This window comes from Lissotriton helveticus, chromosome 5_1 (genome assembly GCF_964261635.1).
Source record: "Lissotriton helveticus chromosome 5_1, aLisHel1.1, whole genome shotgun sequence".
Classification (NCBI taxonomy): Eukaryota; Metazoa; Chordata; class Amphibia; order Caudata; family Salamandridae; genus Lissotriton; species Lissotriton helveticus.
Window position 1 is genome coordinate 2,121,871,820 of NC_136065.1, and position 20,255 is coordinate 2,121,892,074.

Sequence of the window (20,255 nt, forward strand, 5' to 3'; positions counted from 1 at the left end):
ACCAGCGCAGAGGCATATCTGCTCATGCAGGTATGCCCTCACATGTAATATTCAGCAGCCTGCCTTAGGGCTGCTAGGCCTGCTGTAGGGGGGACTTAGAAATCTTACATGCAGTGCTAGGGGACATGGAACACAGGAATGTGCGACATGTCAAGTTTTCACTTTTTGTCTGCACAAAGATATGCTTCCTGCAATGGTAGGCTTGCATGTGCTTGGTGATGGGTCCCTTAGGGTGGCACAATTTGTGCTGCTGGACTTAGTGACCCGCTTTAGTGCCTCAGGCTCTAGGTCCCAGGGGTACCATTTACTGGGGACTTACAGGGGGTGCTAAAGGTATTGCCAATTGGGGGGACAACTGTATAGTTTTGGGAAAAAGATCTGGCACTAGAGACCTGGTTAGCAGGAACCCAGTGCACTTCCAGTTGAAATCACATCATGTACCAGGAAAAAAGTGGGGGTGACCATGTCATAAAGGAGTACTTTCGCACACCAACGTCTTGTGTTTGATCTCAAAGATAGAAGTTTGCCACAAGACCAACATAAAGAGTTCTTGTAAAACGAGAAATCTTGCACAAAACCAGTAATATTGTATTATTTGAGTATATGAGAAGGGAACAGTGAACAGTGCACAATGAAGGAGGTACGTCCTATGAGCTATAGACTGGAACTCTTTTTCTGGGTTTCCAGCGCCTCACTTCTTGTAGTTGCCAGAAATTATTACCAAGCATCCATTAAACTGCAAAGCACACAACATTTGTAGGGTTGGATCAAGATGTGGGTCAGAAATGATTGTGTCACTGGGACTCCAGCTGCATCTAAAATACCAGACTAAATAAGGTCAAAGCATGTTTAGGGCCTCACGTGTTCTTGTTCAGCAGGGGCATGGCAGAGCAATCTGGCTGGTTGGAGAAGGCCCATCAATGATATAGAGGTGATCTTTTACATGATGATAAAGACCGGTTTAAAAACAAAAACTGTGGAGGGAATGCAAGGCAGCAAAATTCACTGTATTTGTAAGGAATTTGAAAGATTTTATCCAGTGCTCTTTTTTGCTATTTACTCCATACGAGTCTGCTTGCTGGCAGGTTATCTCACACCTTGGTTTGAATCTTGCCATGTTAGACTCAATCTACACTTCATGGATGAGGCCAAATGGGGCGAAAACATATTTGCGGTTACCTGTGTTCCCATTTCGAGGAGCTTTGACTGTCTCTTTGTGTGCCATGGTATGATGGTTTTCCATAGATTTGTCCCTGACTGCAGTAGCACAGATACCTTTAAAACTGATAGCATGGAATGCTTCCTGGAGGAATTGTTGGTTATTAAGACTGATTGAAGCATTTCTATTCAGCAAATTTTAGCTTTCACAACAACCCAAGAGTCCCGAAGCATGTCTAGTGCAACAACAAACAACTATGTTTTACAAAAGATATTCAATTATGGTGCGCACACCACACCTTACAGTCCTGAAAAAAATGATACACAATAGATCCATCTATCAAACAACTGTTTCACTAGTTGAGAAGGCACAATAAAGTAAGCTGAAATTGGAAGAAGTAATAGACTCGTTGCAAATAACAGGCTGTACCTTTGACTGAATTTTCCGAGTCATAAAAAGGTGGGCATGGAATAACTTTCTTCTCCTGCAGGTTCTAGAAAAGAGAAGCAAGAGGATTGAATTAGAACATTCAGATGGCCGTTCACTTTGAGGTCTCCAGAGCAAACTCCCAAACACGCTATATCAGAAACGAGAGGCGATTCTAGGTCATCACACGCACAGTGCTGATGGAGCCAATCCATCGTTTCGGCTATTTTTGTTCAAAGAACTTGGAGTCTGAGAATTTCCTCCCGAAAAGAGAAAAATGGTGCAGCCGTAAACCACTTCTGAAGCAGTTTCTTGTCAAGATATGTTAAACTTTAAGGACAAAGACAGGTGCTCTACGAATGTTTTAGGATTTACCGCACTCCCAGCTTGCCAATAGGCGAAGCACTCAGCCAATATATAGCCCAGAATTACAGGCAAATTTGCTAAATCATGGACATACACGATTGTCAGCTAATCTGCACCACCACAGGTTCGGACTCGGTCATTGAATCACAGTCAGTTAGTATAACCCAAAGACGTTTGCGGACAGTTTGATATTCCCACGAGTTTATCACCATCAGCTTACCGGTAGGTACTGCACCACTGTACCGTTCTGCTTCCCAACAGCCAGCTGCTTCCCTTTGGGACTCCAACAAACTGCAAATCAATACATAAATAAAACTAAACTGTTAAATTAGGACTCAGTCATCACTACAGGCCACACCATCAGCAGTGCAGCGGACTCTGGTGTTTAGTAGTGTAACTCTACAAAGTGTTAAATAACAGTGTAGGACAGAAACGGATACAAGCAGCTGCATGGAGTTTCTCTGCAGGAGTCGTGCAGTGGTGCACTTCAGGTCAGGCGTTTAGAGTTGGAGGTGTAAATGTAATGCTGCATTATTAATTTGTTTGTAAACATCAACATATGACGTAGTGACAGAAAACATCAATCAGAGGCGTACTATCCACTAATTGGCCCCAATTTGTCACAGAATTAACAGTGTCATTCTTCTTCGAGAGGAATGTTCAGTTCGACTCTCCAATAAATTGTAATGTTATGACAGGATTTCTCTGCTCGGAAAGGGTTAACATTCAATACTGCAGGCCCAAGATGGAGCCAAGAAGCAATAGAACAGAACTGCAGCTCACAACAAAGGACTTCCTGACAATTACCCAAGCACCTGAAATGGGTAAGTAAATCCCCAGCCACTCAACACTCAGTCATGTTCAGTAAGAGGCACTAACTTACTCAGACGGTGACTGCCCATTATATATGTTTGAGTATGTTTCATTTGAGGCACAGCCTACGAAGAGCCATGGGGGACACACAACAAGCTCAAACCTTTTGGTGAAAACCAGAAATGAATTTCTCACCTGATGTGACTGCCACAGAAGGTGGCAGAGAAGCAAAGACTTTAGCCGAGTCGGTGACCTGCAGGACAGATATACTGCCATCGCTCAGACATACAGCCACCATGGAAGGAACGGCAGGGTTCCACTTGAGGTCGGACACCATGCAGCTTGCTTCTTTTGCCAGCTTGTAGTACGTGAAAGGGCGCTTTGGCTGTCGAGCCTACAGCGTAGAAAAATAGTGCAGATCAATATCCAATGCACGAAAGAACATTTTATTTCTATTTTTATTAGTAATATGCACTCGATGGACTGTTCCAAATCTAGGTGCAATGCCATTTGCACGAGTCAGTTCAAATCTGGGAATTTATAAAATGGTGTACACATGCTTTTACAAAAGGAAAATTTAAGTTGGACATTTTGAAAAGAACAGAGATGCCAGACAGCAGGTAAGGAATCAGACCAACAGGGGACAAGGGCGACAGCTCACTTTCAGGATCTAATGCAGGAGAGTCCAAAGTAGAGACCGATCCAGAGTCCGAAAAAAATCACAGACTAAGTACATGAGTTCCATTTAAATTCATTGCTGATAAATGTTTAATATATGAACACCTTTAACATGCAACACGGATTTGGTCTTCTAGCACCCATAGTGGACACCCTGATTCTAAGAAGAGGGGGGGGGGGGGGGAAGGTCTGGTCTCAAAGCCCCCAGTGGTTCACAGACTCCTGCTCGCATCAAATGATAGCTTTACAGCCCTTTGAGGTACAGCTCCATGATAGGGAATGCTACTGATTGCAGAAAACGGCTATAGGGGACATGGGGTGGGAGCGAGCAAGTGGAGTGCAGTGGCTGCCATTAGAAGCTTCTTCCACACTAGAATAGAAACATTCAGGCACATGCATCAACGGTTTTTTGCCAGCGCAAGCGGTGCGATTCGTAAAAATCGGCCGTTTGCGCCCGCAAACTGGGCTTTTACGATGCATCAAGGTGTAAGGCACCTTGAATTTTTTGCGATTGCATTTAAGGAATCGCAATTTGCGATTCCTTAAATGCAATGCATGTACCCCTTAGAAATAGCGAATTCGCTATTTAAGGTGGCAAAATACAGAGAAATTACTCTGGTCTGTATTTTGCAAAAACCCTTAAAAAATGCACTAAAGTGCATTTTTAAGGTTTCAGGTTAAACACACACAAGCCCTTCGGGCATGTGTGTGTGCACAACATGGGTGCACATCACAATTTCAGGGGTGCAACAGGGTGTCATTTTGACACCTTTGCACCCTTGAAATTGCATGCACAATTTGCGAGTACCTATTGCGCATGCAACTTCCCATTCATTCCTATGGGCCTGTAGGCTCAGAGGAATGAATGAAAAGCCATTCCTTAATTGCGAATTACAATTAGGGAATGTTTAGAAATCGCAATTTTTTTAGCGATTCCTACATGCATAGGCTTTTGAGAGTCCTTAATTGCAATTCCTTAATAATCGCAATTAAGTACTCGCAAAAGCCTACTTTGATGCATGTGCCCCATTGTACTTGTGGACAGTATTTTCTTAAAATATCTTACAGCACTGTGGACAAGAACACAGTTATCTGTCTTACTAAACAAACACCCATTGGTGGAAATAAAAGACCTGCCGCTAGCTCAGCTAAGTGCTACCACTAGGGCTGTGCAACGGCAACAGCACATTTTCAGTAGAGAAAATGCTTCTGTTCCTTTAAAGGATTTTAGTACTTTCAGCCTCTTCTAATGATTGTTTCTCCAGCAGTAACCACTTGTACCTGCTTACTATTTACTATGCCGAACTACCTTAAAATCTCAGGCATCACCTTCTGCAGACTACTCACAGTCAGAACTCTGCAGATGCTTCTCAATTTTCACACATTCCTTTGGACTCTCACTGAATGAACCCCACTGGCTCCCAAAGGGTTGACATACCTTTCAGAGTCGAATATGTGCTTACCCTTGTCTCCAGGACACTTTCAGCCAGTTCAGCTGACCCTGGATCTCAGCAAACTCCCTGCCCCTCATGAGTATGCACACCTATATTTTCCTCTACCACAACTCCCACCATCTAAAGCTTAAGCCTAGCACTGTCCCGATCTCCAACACTTCCTCATCGTAGCTCTGCTAAATAAAACATATAAGACAAATAGGCGTTAGTGAACACCGACTACCTAGAGGATCTTACTGGATGGGACAAAACAAAAAGCAAGCACATAAACTGATGGAATGATGAGTGGGAATTTACATCTGTCCACAGAACTGCAACAGGTACATGCATCACACTACGATGGCCACTGATGCCATAACCTGTAAAATTTAAACTGCAGCCGATAGAAGTACATTTGAGATGCATGGCACTTTCATTTTTAAAAATACAAACAAAAAAAGTGATGCAAATAATTATTTTGGCAGAGAGAAGGAAAGAATTTGACAATAACTAAGTGCCTAAAGGCAGTATAAAGAATCGCTACTCGCTCAGCTCGAGAAACTCGCAGTTATAATGACTTTACCTCATTGACGAAGGTGCGGACATCGAAGAAGGAGATGAAGGAGCCATACTCGACGGACGTCATGCACACAGACAGTGTTAAGTTGTCGGAGCTAAGTGCCAGGTGATGCACTGGAAACTTCATGGGGATCAACGTGCCAGGAGGGGCGGCCGCTATAAAGAGAGGATTGGAGAGAGAATTTACAGCTCCATGAACAGGGGGTGATTCCATTGGTCACTGTAACCAGAAAAAGTAATTTACAGGAACACGGTATAACTTTGTGCTTAAAGAGATCAGTTGCCATGATCCTAAACTCAAAACATTTGCCTGTAACCTTGGATAGTCACACATCCAAATTGGGCACATTTAATGAGCACTGTATTTGTGTCTCTGGTCCTGAAAATACACTGGTAGAAGCTTGAAGATAAATTAACATAATTGGTACAAAAAAAAAAGAGAAAAGCTGGTTAAAAATTAAAACTTTATTGAAATATACATCTCAACCATAACCGATGAGAGCTGTTCCTCCTTTGCAGAATCTCTCATTACAAGAGCAGAAGTTGATTTTTGTCTTGACAACTGTGCACTGGTGGCTGCCAACTAACTTTTTTGCATCTTAATCCTGCAAAACTTAAGATCGTATTGGTCCTTCCTTCCTCCTCAAGTTGGGTTCCCTCTTTGTGGCTGTAAATTATGCACCCTTACCTCACCTGCTCTGAAGATCTGTAATCTATGCATCCATCGAGACGATTCTTTATCTTTAGATCCTTGTGTGTCTAAAGTCGGATAAATCCATTTTCTACAGTGCTAGAAAAGATTTAGCCTTACATTTAATCAAATATTCATATCCCAGTGATGAATGTGTCGGTTCAGTCTAGTTTGGACGACTCTAAAGTAATTTTTTTAATTTTTTTTTAATAAGACCTTTATTGTGATAAAAGGAGGGTTACACAGCTTGTGTGCCTACAACCTGATTCAAAACAGGCCGGCAGCGCTAGCAATGAGTATCATATCCCAGCAGCAACATCCTATCAGAGGGGATCCTAGGTAACACAGCATGTCGCCTACAACCCATCAGGGCCGGCCGCGTGGTGGTACATCATAAACTGGTAGGAAGTTCGGTATCTGTTATTCCATTAATATAGAGAGAGTAAACAGTGAACGCGTGAGGTCTCATTTTACGGTAAATCTTAAACCTTGAAGAACAAATTAGGGATCGGAGTAGACTTCCCAACCTCCAGTAGTCCCACCATACGCAGTATGTGGTAAAGAGGACCAGTCAGCGCAGAGTGCTCATGTGCTGCATTCCTTGCATGTATTCAATATAATGTAGGTGTGTGCCCACTGTCGCTGGATGAAGGTATGAAGATGATGGAGGGGGAAGAGTCGAGTGTGGTCTGCGATCTGGCCTGTGAAAATGGCAAATGTGAAGTGTCACATATCAGCCAACTGGCTAGTGGGTAGTGGTTGACGAGCGGGGGGGTGATATAAAGGAATCGGCGGATCTCGCCGATGAGGGTCAGTGCAGGTGTAACAGAGTGTAGCTATCCTATGTTATGTAAGGTAGTCATGCCAAGGATCAACCGCCGGTGCAAGAGTGCAGCTAATGCGCTGGGTGTTGAAGAGAGGGAATGAGTGCTCGGAGATGGGGGTAGGGCGAGCAGTGGTTCACGACCCGGTGTCAGGTGTTTCTTGTGGTGCGGCAGCAGCCGTTACGTGGTCAGGTAACGCGCGCGGGGTCGAGTCTGGATCATCTATGGACTGGTGTCTGAGTAAGTATGCCGCGAACGGGCCCCAGAGATCTTTAGGACGCGACTTGTGTGGTAAAAGATCTGCATAATTATGTAATTGGTCCTGCCAGGTGGACATAGAAGTTAACCAAGCCTTAAACTTGGGAGCGCGACCCCGACCCCATCTACAGGCAACTTGTCGTTTCGCTAAGAGGAACCCCAATGCAAACAATTTCCGATTGGTCTTGAGCCCAGGGGGGGAGAGTCCCAGCAAGGCAATTCTCGGACAGGGTGAGATTGCAATCTCCATTATGTCCGACATGGCTTCAAACACCTCCACCCAGTAGGAAGCGACTGAAAAGCAAGTCCACGCTAGATGCATAAAGTGGGCACCTGGGCGGTTGCAGCGGAGGCAACGATCATTATCACGTAAGCCAAAACTGTGTAGTTTGGCAGGAGTGTGGTAAAGGCGATGCAGAAATTTAAAATGCAGTAGTCTGAGGCGGGCATTACCTGTCACTGAGTTAGTGTGGGAGCAGCTCAATTCCCACTGGTCATCAGTGAGTGGGGCATCCAGGTCCCCATCTCAGTCTGAGCGCGCTCGAAGGGCAGGAGGTGTTGTGGCAGAGTACGCATACTTATATAGCATGGAGACGACATGTTTCGGAGCTGTAGCCTGGAGTAGTGCATGTAAAGGCGCCATGATTTCCGGCTTGTTCGGGAAGTCGGGAGTGACTGCCTTAACGCTGTGCCGCAATCGTGTGTAGAGAAATGTGTCCATGGTCGAGGGAACTTGATCCCCAAAGAATTGGGCAGATGAGCGAAATTTCCCCTGCACGTACAGGTCCCCCCACGTATGAAGTGCCAATCTAGTAAGCATTTTGCGGCCTAGTTCCTCGCAGGAGACACTCAGTCTAGGGTCGTGCGCGAGGGTCATAAGTGGGGAGTAGAGAAGGGCAACGTCCACCCGATTCGCGATCCTGCGCCAGGCTTGCACCGTACAGTCAACGGTGGAGGGATCTCGATCAGTCACTCGGGATTCCGTGTAAAGATATCCCGATGGCTTAGCAGGCCTCATATAACCATCTTCCACGGCAAGGTGTGCCATAAAGGGCGGAGGTTGGAGCCAGTAAGCCGCGAAGTGGGCCTGTGCACAGTCAAAGTAGAGGCGGAAGTTAGGGACATCGAACCCACCTTGGTGGTAGGGCAGCATTAGCGTCGTTAGCCCTAATCTGGCCTGTTTGCCTCCCCAAATCAACTTGGACAGCTGGGAATCCAGGGAGCGGAAAAAATGTGACCCAGGGCTGTAAGGTATGTTCGTGAACAGATACAATAGTTTAGGGAGTACAACCATTTTGATCAGGGAGATACGCCCAGCCATGGAGAGTGGGAGATGAATCCACTTAGTGACAGTGTCCGTTAGTTTGTCCAGGACAGTGACATAATTCGCCCTGATAAGGGTCTCACGGTTTCTGGTGATGGTAATGCCCAGGTATTTAACCTCGTCCCCCTCCCACACCAGTGGGTAATCGAGAGGGAACTGCTTAGTTTTGTCCGTAAGGGGAAATAAGGCTGACTTTGACCAGTTGATTTGCACCCCAGCAATGGCTCCGAATTTAGTAACCTCCCGCAGGAGAGGGTTCAGATTTTCCTTCGGCTTATGGACATATAAGGTCATGTCGTCCGCATATAGCGAGACGAGTATTTGCATTTCAGGGTAATTCAAAGAGCGCTGGTTGTGGTGTTGTCGGAGTTTGGCGGCGAGGGGTTCGATAGCAATCGCAAAGAGGACTGGGGATAAAGGGCAGCCTTGCTGGGTACCCCTCTGTATCTCAAAGTTGTCGGACCTAGACCCATTCAGTAGGACCGCCGCCTGTGGCTTATTATAAAGAAGTTTAATCCAGTCTATAAAACTGTAGGGTGTTCCCATGCGTTGCAGCAATGAAAACAGGTAATCCCATTCCAGGGAGTCAAAAGCTTTGGTAGCATCAAGGAAAACTACCGCGGCTTCGCACCTGGGAGTGATGTCCTGCAAGATTGCCTGCAGAGTGCGTAAATTATGAGAGGTAGCCCGATTCGGGACAAAGCCTGCCTGGTCCGGGAGGACCAATCGTTCCATAAGGAGGTTGAGGCGAGAAGCCAAAACCTTAGCTAATATTTTAACATCCGTATTTAGCAGGGAGAGGGGTCTATACGAATCGCAACGCTCAGGGGGTTTGCCTGGTTTCAGTAGGGAGGTGATAAGGGCCTCTCATGCTAAACGGCAACGTGCCCTCCTCGAAGGCGGTGTAGTAGACTCGTTGCAGAATGGGAGCTAAAACGTGGATGTAAGTCTTATAAAAATCTATAGGTAGGCCGTCCGAGCCAGGGGCTTTGCCCGATTTCATACCCATAATGGCGTCCTTAATTTCATCCAGCTCTAGCTTATGGTGGAGAAATTTTTGTTGGGTCGGGCCCAACCAGGCTATGGCTGTGTCTGCGAGATAGGAACCCAGATCAAGTTCCTCTCGTCGGTGGGAGGAGTACAGTGTTTTGTAGTGGTTGGTGAGGACACCGAGTTGGCTGGGGAGATCTCTATGCGGAACGTCATCATCGTCCATCAAGGTGGTAACATAGTTGTGGTGCCTAAGTGGCCGCACAGCCGAAACGAGCGCTCTGCCCGGCCTGTCACCCTCACCGTATATGCGCGCAGTGTATGGTTTCCCCAGAAATTTGCATTCCCTCACGCTTCGACGGTGTATTCATCAATTTTGTCTCTAAGTCTCGCCCTAGCTGCATGACCTTGTCTGCCTTGAGCCACCTCCCGTTCCAATGTCCTGATCTCAGTTTCAAGCTGTCGTAATGAGCCTCTAAGGGCTTTGAGGACACCACCACCCTTTGATATGCACCACCCCCGGACCGTGACTTTAAATGCCTCCCAGACCGTGGCCATGCTAGAGACGGAGTCAATATTGCGATCAAAGAAGTCTGTAATGTCCTGCTCCAATTCCGCCTTGAAAGCAGTGTCAGTGAGGTGTGCCGGGTTCAATCGCCAGGATAAGTATGGGGAGGTGTCAAGGGGGATGCGCAGCGAAAGGAGGACCGGAGAATGGTCAGATAGAGTGCGCGCTAGGTGTAGGGATTTAACAATCCAGGGAGCTATGCCAGTAGTCAGGAAAATGTAGTCCAACCTGGCCCACGTGGAGTGTACTGCTGAGAAGTGTGTGCCATGTTTCAGGGAGGGGTTCAGGTGCCGCCAAGCATCTAATAGCTGATGGTCGTCCACTATGCCCTGTAGGGTGCGCTGGGTATGGGTGTAATGCAATGGTTGTGGGTGCGATCTATCCATCCCCGGTTGTAGAGCAGTGTTAAAGCCTCCCCCAACACTACGTGAGTGATGTCTAGCGCTTGGATCCTACCCCACATAGTGAGAAGTGTCTCTGGGTCGTCAACGTTGGGGCCATAGTAACAGGCGAAGAGTATGTGATGAGTATACAGTGTACCCCAGACCATGCAGTACCTCCCGCCAGAATCTACATCCGTGCCTTCTGGAGTAAATCCCAATCCTTTCTTCACAAGTATAGATACGTCTCTGGAATAGTTGGAATAGGACGCAAACACCCTGCAGGAAGCCCATCTCGAAGCGAAGAGGGGGATCCCACCAGGAAGGAGGTGTGTTTCTTGTAACATGGCAACGGAGATTCCGTGTCTGTCTAGGTAGCCTAGTATCTGCCTTTTCTTTCTCGGATCGTTCAACCCTCTAACATTCCACGATACCAGCTGAAAGTTAAGTGCAGGGAGTCTAGCATTCACGTCTTCCATCTAACCTACAATAAGAGAACATGGCAGGTATATGCAACAAACAAGATCAAACATTCAGAATTACGATCACAGACCAGAGCGGTTCGTAAACTCGTCCTATCTACCCTTCCCAACCTACGGGACAGTGCAACATCTATAGCATCAGTGCATGGGTAAGTCATAACCAATCCCAAACAAAAAAAACCCTCACGCCGAGAGTCAGTGCGGCCTGTCATGTACGAAAGTTCAGATACAATGCAGGTGACAGGACCTTCAGATATCCCGGCGTGACGCCCCCATCCTCCCCCACCCACTACGGCATCCCCAACCAGCCGAGAAAGAGCACCCCCCCAACATCCCAAGAAAATCAAAACGAAGAGCATAAACATACCACCTCCCACCCTCAGAAGGGGAAAGGCTCGCAGGGGATCACCCATTGGGGGTTCAAACTAGGGGCACCAGACCTGCCTCCCACCTCCCTACTTTCACCCGCCCAAAGGTGCGGGACGGAGGTGGGTGATCGAGCACATATGTATATATCAGACCAACATGTAGAAGCAATAGAGCTGGTACCTCACCGGGGAAAGTATCAGTTGGGTCTCCTACAGCAAACCCCTGGCTGCAAAAGGGGTATGGTAGTCCAAGATGCAATGTAGGAAGTAGTTCAGGAGCCCGGAGGCAACAGTCGACCCAATGTGACCTCCGGCTAAGAAAGTCAAGAAGCAAGCGACCGCAGTAACTGTAAATTACACACCCGTGGATCGAGTCAGTCTTGTTGGGACAATGGAGATTGCGATCTGGAGCGTTGTCTTTCCGGATCTTCCCGGGATTGTTCCTTCCTCTGCTGCTTCAGAAAGTCCTCCACTTGCTGAGGGTTTTGAAAGAGGTGTTGTTTACAATGAAGAGACACTTTTAGTTTGGCGGGGTAAAGCATAGCGTAAGGGATCTCCAGAGTTTGAAGTTTCTTTTTGACTCCAGCAAATTTACGTCTGGCGTCTTGGACCGACGGGGTAAAGTCGGGGAAGAAGGACAGGGTGGTGTTACCATACTTTACTGGGCCCTGTTCTCTGGCACATCACAGCACAGCATCACGGTCTCTGTAATTAAGGAAACGTGCTATAATCGGTCTCGGCTGGGCTCCCGGGGGAAGCCGCGCGGCGAGAGACCTGTGCGTGCGCTCGACGATGAGATGTGGGGAGAAGGCCTCCTTACCAAAAAGTTCGACAACCAGGTTTTCCATGAAGACCTCCATCTTCCCCGTGTTTGTGGATTCTGCAAGGCCCACGACGCGGACGTTGTTGCGGCGGGACCTCGCCTCCAAATCCTCATTTTTATCGGCGATTATTTTGAGGAGTCTGTCCATCTGGGTTGCCTGTCTGGAGCTGGAGGTGGCCCAGTCTTCCAATGAAGAGATTCTGTCCTCAGCCTCCTGGATACGCGTGTCGTGGCGCTCTAGCTTGGCAACTACGCTGTCAATGCGAGAGTTAATTGCGTCCATTTTGGAGTCGATGGACGTAAGGCTTTGCTTCATGCCTAATAGGAGGGTTTTCCAGTCCTCCTCCTGAGGTTCCGGTGATGGGGGACTCCTCTCCGCACCAGCCGTTGATTTGGGCGTTTTCTTGGCCTTGAAGGGGATCTTCGACTGCCTGGCGTCGGTGTGGCCCATAACTCCCCTCGGCAGCAGCGGTGCTAGAGGGAATGCGGTAGCCAGAGCGTGGGGCAGCATGGGCCCGAGGCCAGAGAGTCTTGGGAGGTTGTCCGGCTCCAAAACCAAAGGGCGCAGTAGCGTCGGAGATATCCGCGCCCGGCAGCGTCAGCACCCGGTCACCACCTGTACCGGCACCGCCAGACTGGGGTCCCTCCTCCGCGGTCCGGATCCAGGCCCCACGGCCACGTGGGCTGGGGGGGAAGAGTCAAGGCAGGTGGGTAGGTAGTCCGCTCCGCAGTGAGTCAGTGCAACCAGGGGGACGGAACAGTAGAAAAGTAAATGATCCGAATGAAGGGGGTTGGCAGACCAAGCTTCAGCAGACAAAATGGCGATTTGGCGCCAAGTAATAACGGGATACTGTGGGTCCCAGCGTCTCAGAGTGGGGGAACAGTCATTACCAGCAGGCGGAGGGGTGTTTTCCAACTTAGCACGGGCTGACGGTTGATCTTCGAGCCCTCCCACCAGCAGAGTTGCAGCAGGGAGCGGGTGAGAATAGGCAAGCAGCCGTCTCGATCAGGCAGTATGGGGGCAGCGTCTATCAGGGCCTGATTAACGGCTATTCAGCCCGTCCAGCAAGTCGTTGTCTCTGTGCGTGTCTTCTTTTTTTTTTGTTTGTTTTTTGTTCCCCTCCCACCTCGAAGCCTACCGCTGCCAGGCTGCGGGGGGTAACTTGCAGCAAGGTCGGAGTCGCTGGCGATTGCGGACCCTCGGATCTCCACTCCCGTGGCGGGAGGAGCAGCGCCGCGCAGGCCTCAAAGCAGCGGCCTTTCCTGGTGGGCTGACCCGGCCGGGCAGCAGACTCCGAACCAGCACGGCAGTCCGAGGGGTCGTGAATGCACGTAGTGCGTCGCTGGGCAGGTCGGAGCAGAGGCAGTGGAGCCGCGGGATACAGTGGGTCCCAAAGTCTCAGAGCGGGGGGACAGGCATCAACAGCAGGCCGAGGGGTGTTTCCCGACCAACTGCCGAGCCCCTCCACTCGCAGAGTTGCAGCAGGGAGCGGGCGAGAATAGGCAAGTCAATATTCCCAATCCGGCAGCATGGAGGACAGCGTTTACCAAGTCATGATGAACGGCTATTCTGCTCGTCTAGCAAGTTGTGTTCTCTGTGCATGTCTTTCCCCCCTCCCTCGAAGCTCACCGTACCGGGCCGCGGGGGTTGCTTGCAGCAAGGTTGAAGGTGCTGGCGACTGCGGACCCTCAGCTCTCCACTCCGGTGGCGGGAGGAGCAGCTCCGCTTAGGCCTCAAGGCAGCGGTCTTTCCTGGAAGGTTGACCCGGCCGGGCAGCAGACCACGAGCCAGCACAGCAGTCCGCCCTCAGGTTTGCCGGCAGATATCTCGGCAAAAGGCTGGGCTAGCGCGACAATCCTGGTACCGCTGTGTGCGGGGGAAGGTCACGGACGCTATGGTGCGCCTTCCGGGCAGTTTTCACCGGTCAGGATGGTCTTTAGGATGAGTAGGGTGCTCAATCAGGCGAGAGCCTCACAACAGTGCGGCCATCTTGGTTTGGCGTCACCTAGCGCCCCCGACTCTAAAGTAATTTTTCTGGATGCTCCAGGAAAGGTTCTCATTCGCCCCAGATGTTCCAGAATGCTGCAGCTCGCCTAGTTACAAATACATCAAGATGCCCTCCTCTGCCCATGAACGGATCTTGTTGCACTGGCTGTCTGTCAAACCCAGGACTCTTTTCAAAGCAATGACTGTTGTACACAAGGCAGCCTATGCCAGAATGCAGACACTTTTAGCCACAACACAGTAACCTACATTGCCATGTTCGGAGTATTAGAACTGTCAATGACCACCTTCTTGATGTGTTCCCCAAAGGCAATACTGCTTCTTTCGAGGACTGTGCATTTTCAGTCACAGCTGCCACAGAGTGGAACAGTAGTCCTCAGGCACTACATCGTGAATAAAGTCTGTCTTGTTTTAGACATCTTTAAAAGACTTGGCATATTAACAATGAACCACAGCATGTTACACTGTTTAGTGCCAAGAAGCTTGAGCGTACGCTGGGCTTTTTAAATACTTATAACAGCGTACAATGCACATGAACAGCTGATGCTCTGGCCTCAGAGCAATAAGGATACCCTTTTCTACCCACAGAACCTCCACTAACACTTTAAGCGCTAACAGCTCTTGCACCAGTGATAGTCTTGCATCTGCCTCCCAACGTGCAGTGTGAAAAGACTTGTAAATGAACATGAAATCAAATTTCTTCACACACAATTATACAGGCAAAGTTTCTACATGTAAAAGCAGTTGCTTATTTTGATTACCCTGTAAAGCAGGGACCGTCTAAGATTTCTAAGAGCACTCAGGCAGTTTAGAGAACTACAAAAAATCTGGAATTTGCTGCAGACGTCGGAGTAAATATATTGTATTGTAATTGCATTTATATAGCGCGTATTACCCCTGACAAGGCGTCAAAGCGCTTTTTCGGCAAAGCACGCTACTCTGGGACCCATAGAGGATTAGTGTTGAATTAGTATAGTGAAACATGCAAGTACATTTTAAGTGGTGGATAGGCTAGTCAGTTATTTGGATTTGGAATGATAGCAAAAGGATAGAGGAGGACAAAGGTTTGTATTTATATAGCGCTTGTTGACTCACGCTATTCAGGAAGCCTACAAAGGATAAGTGGTGAATTAATATGGTGAAATATGAAGTAATTTCAGAGGTGGATATTAGTCAATTACTTGGAGTGAGACGAATAGCAGAGGGATAAAAGGGGAAAACAGATTTGCATTCATATAGCACTTGTTACCCCTGATGGGTGTTGAATTGCTTTTCTGGCGAGTAGCACGCCACTCCGGAACCCATAAAGGATTACTGTTGAAAATTAGTATAGTAAAAAAAATATGAAGTAATTTGAGTAGTGGATATGTTATTCAGTTATTTGGGTAGTATATTAGTATAGTTTAATATGGAATTTGAGAAGTGAACATGTTAGTCTGTTAATTTCGATTGAAAAGGATAATGGAGGGATAAAAGAGTGAAAGATTTTTTTTTCTTTTTTTTTTTTTTTAGGTCTTAGCAAAAGGAAGAGGCTTTTGGACGAGTAAAAAGCAGTTTTGGAGGTGAGGACTCAGAGGAAAGAGTTTAGAAAGGTTTGTTTTACGGGATCGGTATAGTGAAAGAGGTGTCAGATGATGAAAGGAGGGGTAGAGTAGGAGATAAAAGGTGGTCTGTTAGGTGTAATTACAGCAGGGAGAGTGTGTCTGAATGGGATGTAGTTATGTATGATGTTGATTGGCGTTGTGTTAGTGATGAGTGTATTGGTTAGTGGTATAGGAAAGAGTTGTGTACTGTTTGTAGGTGATGGTGGATATGTGTGGTAGTTGGGATAGTAGGGTGTGTAGATGTGGTTTAGTTGGGTTTGTAGTGCAGGCTGGTACATTAATTTGTGCATAGTGTTGTGTGTGGTGTACATTTGGTGTGAGTGTGCTGCTCTGTTTGTGGATGTGGATGGTGTGGGCTGGGTATTGCTAAATGAGAAAAAGGGCATAATTTCTGGTCCTAGTACCAACTAGTTTCGAACAGGCTCAAACAGGAAACTGCCCCTGTCCTCTCTGCCCTTAACAGGCTCAAACAGGAAACTGCCCTTGTCCTCTCTGCCCTTAGCAGCTGAGACGCCCTAAGCCTGGCCTTTTATAGCCCTAGTAATCAGGTGACCCCTTCAGCCAATAGGAACCCTAGCCCTAACACTATCCAATCACAACACTAGCCCTAAAATCTAGAGCCAATAGACCAGGACCTTACAGCCAATCTTAGCCCTAGTCCAAGCACCCAATCAGTTCAAAAAAACCCTGATCTCTACGTCCAATAAAGGCCCTAGCCCTACCAGTAGTCCCAAAACAAGTCCATGCAACCAATGGCACAGGTAGCCTAGTCTCTACTTCCAATAGAAAGCTTAACCCTACTCTAAGTCCCACACCTAGTCCAGCAACCAATCACACCAGAAGCCCTAATCGCTACTTCCAATTAAAGGTCTAACCCTAACCCTAGTCCCATCCTACTCCCAACAACCAATAACATAGGAAGCCCTAGTCCCTACTTCCAATAGAAATCCTAGCCCTAGTCCCAACCCTACAATGATTGAATCACAGACCCAGAAACCAATGAGAACCCTCAAATACCCAACCAATGAGGACATTAACCCTAATCCAATAGAACACCAGATACAACCACCAATCAGTGTAGACATGTACCAACCACTAGCAGACCATATAAGGTCCCAGCGACCTCAGACAAGGTTTGCTGACCAGGGAGTTGGAAGCTGCTTCTCCTGTTCAGAATCTCCTAGGAGACAGACAGGCTCAATCCACACTTTGGACTTCAGCAGGTAAGGGCCTCACTAACTTGAAAATCTAACAATGTTTGAATAAAACGTTACTCCCCCTCCTGGCTGGAAATGTCACTTGTATGTCAGGTAAGGTATCAGTCCAAAGCATGCAGATGCATCCCATGGCTCGTCAGCCAAGGAGTCCTGAAGAAGAGGAGTGGGTGTCACATTGCCAGCAAGTCAGCGCCAGTTCCCAGGCTGCATTCTGGTAAATGAAATTCATAGTGTTTGGTCGAAAATGTACGGTAGAATTGTAGAATTGTCTGCCTAAAATGTGGTACTTGTGGTACAAATGTTTGCTAATGAGATTAATCACAATGCACAAAACGATGGGGCTAAAGGTTACATTTTCAATGCATACAACAGGAAGAAGATGCAACAGTGTGGGGATTTAAAGTATTCCAGGAAGCATCTCTCATGGCATGCGTATTATAATATTCTGATTTAAAACAGAAAGAGGCATTGTGTGGGTATGCACTGGAGCACGCTCAAACGGTCTGCTATTCCACAGCCTATTCCTTAAGATGGAAACCAAAGACCGGGTTGATATGTGTGAGAAGTTGGCCTGATGTGCAGTGCTCACTATTCTAGTGATCACTATATATCAGTCCAAACAACCCTTATTGATGATTGGTTGTAAGTCAACCTTATAGACCAGCTATCCTAGTAGCATGGATACGAGCAGTCTAAGGCTAAGACTCTAGAGGGCGTGTTAAGCCAGCTGTTTTACCATCACATTACCCCTTGAACACCCAGTGAAAGGACACCACACAAGTGTTATGAAAATAAACAGTGTATTTATTAGAATCACAACAACCCTGTACTCTTTATGAGGACAGGGTGCTAAGCACACAACAAAACTCTTACGAAAATACTTTTAAGTTAGCACGTTACACAAATGCCCGAGGGGCACGAAAAACCATATACTTTCAAAGTGGAATGCGAATTACTAGCAGGTAAGTAACAGTTCTAATAGGCTTTGGAATCGCTAGGACTGGACTAGGGAATCGTTAGATTACTACTAGGAGGCCCAGGGGACTCGGGTGCAGAGTGTGCACTCTCACGCGGGATGCGGGACAAAGTCTATGGAAGCTAGAATTCACAAAGTTAGTGTTCACGGGCGAACCCGACCTGGTAGGAAGAAAACGACAGTGGATCCTGACCCTAGGATAGTGAGGCTATGCTGGGACACCGAAGTGCCGAAGTTACCTAGCCCAGGGGCTGCAGCTGCATAGGTCTGAAAAGACGTCGGGGATCTCGTTGCCGGACCAGGAGCCTGGAAGAAGGAAGTTGCTGGCAGGCGACCAGTGAAGGAAAGTTCGATGGATCCAAGCCTGGATCAAGGAAGAAGAAAACCTGAAAGCAGAGGGGACCAAGTTCTTGAATCACTAGCCAGTGATTAAGTGGGCACCAGGATGGCACCGGGCGAAGTCACCGCAGTCAGGTGAGTGGGCGCTGCTGGGCTCTGCAGTCTCTCGGACCAGGAGGCGTTGTCGGCGACCAGGATGGAGGTGCGAGCTGTCCCACGAAGGATGAAGTCGTTGGCGTCGAAGTTACCCAGGATTGGGCAACAAGCCTTGGCTAATTCAAGCCCACGCGGTGGACTCAAAATGGCGTCTTGAGTGGACCAGGAGGGTCCAGGGTGCTCCTCTTCTGGGAGGGAGCAAGGGCCAGTCTGGAGCAACCAGACCAGCAGCAGAAATGTCGTCGGGCGTCGTCAGGAAGGCCACAAGCCAACGGGCTAGTAGCCAAACAACGCGGTGAGCAGCGGAAAGCAGAAGGGCCCCACGCAGATCGTGGAGATGCTGGGGGGCTGCACTTCGGAGCTGGAGCTGCTCAGAGTCGGGGCTTCTCGGACCCCAAAGCACTCACCAGTAGATTACTCGGCGGGCTTGCTGGAAAGAAGTCGTGCAGTCTTGCAGATGGCCGGTCCCTTGAGGTCTCGTCGCACCCACGGTTCTCAGCTGGGCTGTAGAGGTGGGTAGAGGTCAGAGGTGCCAGGGAAGCCGGTTCTCGTCGAGCTGGGCAGTCGGATTCCGGAGGAAGGACTTACAGCAGACCGCAGTGTTCTTAGATGGTGCCTGCGGATGCAGGGTGACTACTCCTTAGTCACAAGGGAGAAATCTTAGGAAGAAGTCTTGAGTTCCTTTCGCAGAAAGTAGTTTCAGGATTCAAAGATGATCTGATTTGGAAGGGGGCCAGTCTCTACCTTTATCCTGTAAAAAGGGGCTGGCACGCGACTAGGTCCTGCCCTATGGGTGGGACCAGGAGGGGGGTGGTTACACCCACTTCCTTGGCGGGCTTTTCCCCAGCACAGGGTCTGGAGTGACCCTGGAACTGGTTCCAGCCAGCCTATGCACAGTGAGCACCGGGGTGCCACGTGCAGTCACCTTCCTCTAAAGCCCTGCCTACCTACAATACACAAAACCCTGTCTGGGACGGTGCGGGCACCGCCCCTGGCAGGAAACCCTTTGTCCTTATCTCCTGCTCTGGGAGGACTCCCAGCAGCAGGAGGGCAGACTTGTGTCTCGGTGGCAGCATCCATTTTGTGGATGCTAAGGCTCTGTCTGACTTAACCGGGTTATAGGTTACAGGCATGTCGTGTCCCTCTAGAAGGGTGGAATGCTAACCCCGTCGCCAGAATTGGCGAGGGGTTAGTATTCCAATTCGTATGACACCTTACTCGACATGTTTTGATAAAGCGATACCAGAGTTGGCATATAACCGCGAGGATTATAATGCACTTAAGAGTATATGGTATGCGATATCATGGAAACGGCTAAGGGATGGATCCCGAAAGCCGCAGACAGGCTCAGCTCATGCCAGAGCACCATCTCACACGATTCCAAGCACTCTGCCTTCAGGATTGTTAAGGCCTGCCATAGGAGTGACTGATAGGAGATCTGTGTGTCCATTTGAGGGTTAGATATAGGTATACTATATCTAAAGCAAAGGGTGATTACACCACCTTGCCCCAGCTGTCAAGCAGCCAGTTGTGTCAGATTTGGATGGCCAGCCAGGGGTGGCATAATACATGCTGCAGCCCCTGGTAGGCCCTGGGTACACCTATGCCCTGGGTACCTAAGGTACACTGTACAGGGACTGATAAGGTGACTCAGTATCCAATTTAGATATGTACCTAAGGTACATGGAATCCATTTTACAGAGAGAGCAGTGGGCCTGAGGTCCTGAACAGCAGGGCCTCAGGTCAACTAAGTCAGAAAACCAGCAAAACACCAGGCAAAAAGTTGGGGGCAACCA

The 20,255-nt window shown here is 48.2% G+C and overlaps 1 protein-coding gene across 3 annotated transcripts in view; it reads right to left on the reverse strand.

Moving 5' to 3' along the window:
• The window catches only part of NUP214 (nucleoporin 214), a 369,960-nt gene that overhangs the window by 293,435 nt on the left and 56,270 nt on the right, over positions 1 to 20,255 (reverse strand). For all 3 annotated transcript variants that reach the window (XM_078646199.1, XM_078646198.1, XM_078646200.1), the window contains exons 3-6: positions 5,459 to 5,610; positions 2,960 to 3,158; positions 2,172 to 2,242; positions 1,589 to 1,652 (exon numbers count right to left, since the gene is read on the reverse strand). In XM_078646199.1, the coding sequence (XP_078502325.1) occupies positions 1,589 to 1,652; positions 2,172 to 2,242; positions 2,960 to 3,158; positions 5,459 to 5,610 (486 nt within the window). The remainder of the gene's footprint in view (positions 1 to 1,588; positions 1,653 to 2,171; positions 2,243 to 2,959; positions 3,159 to 5,458; positions 5,611 to 20,255) is intronic.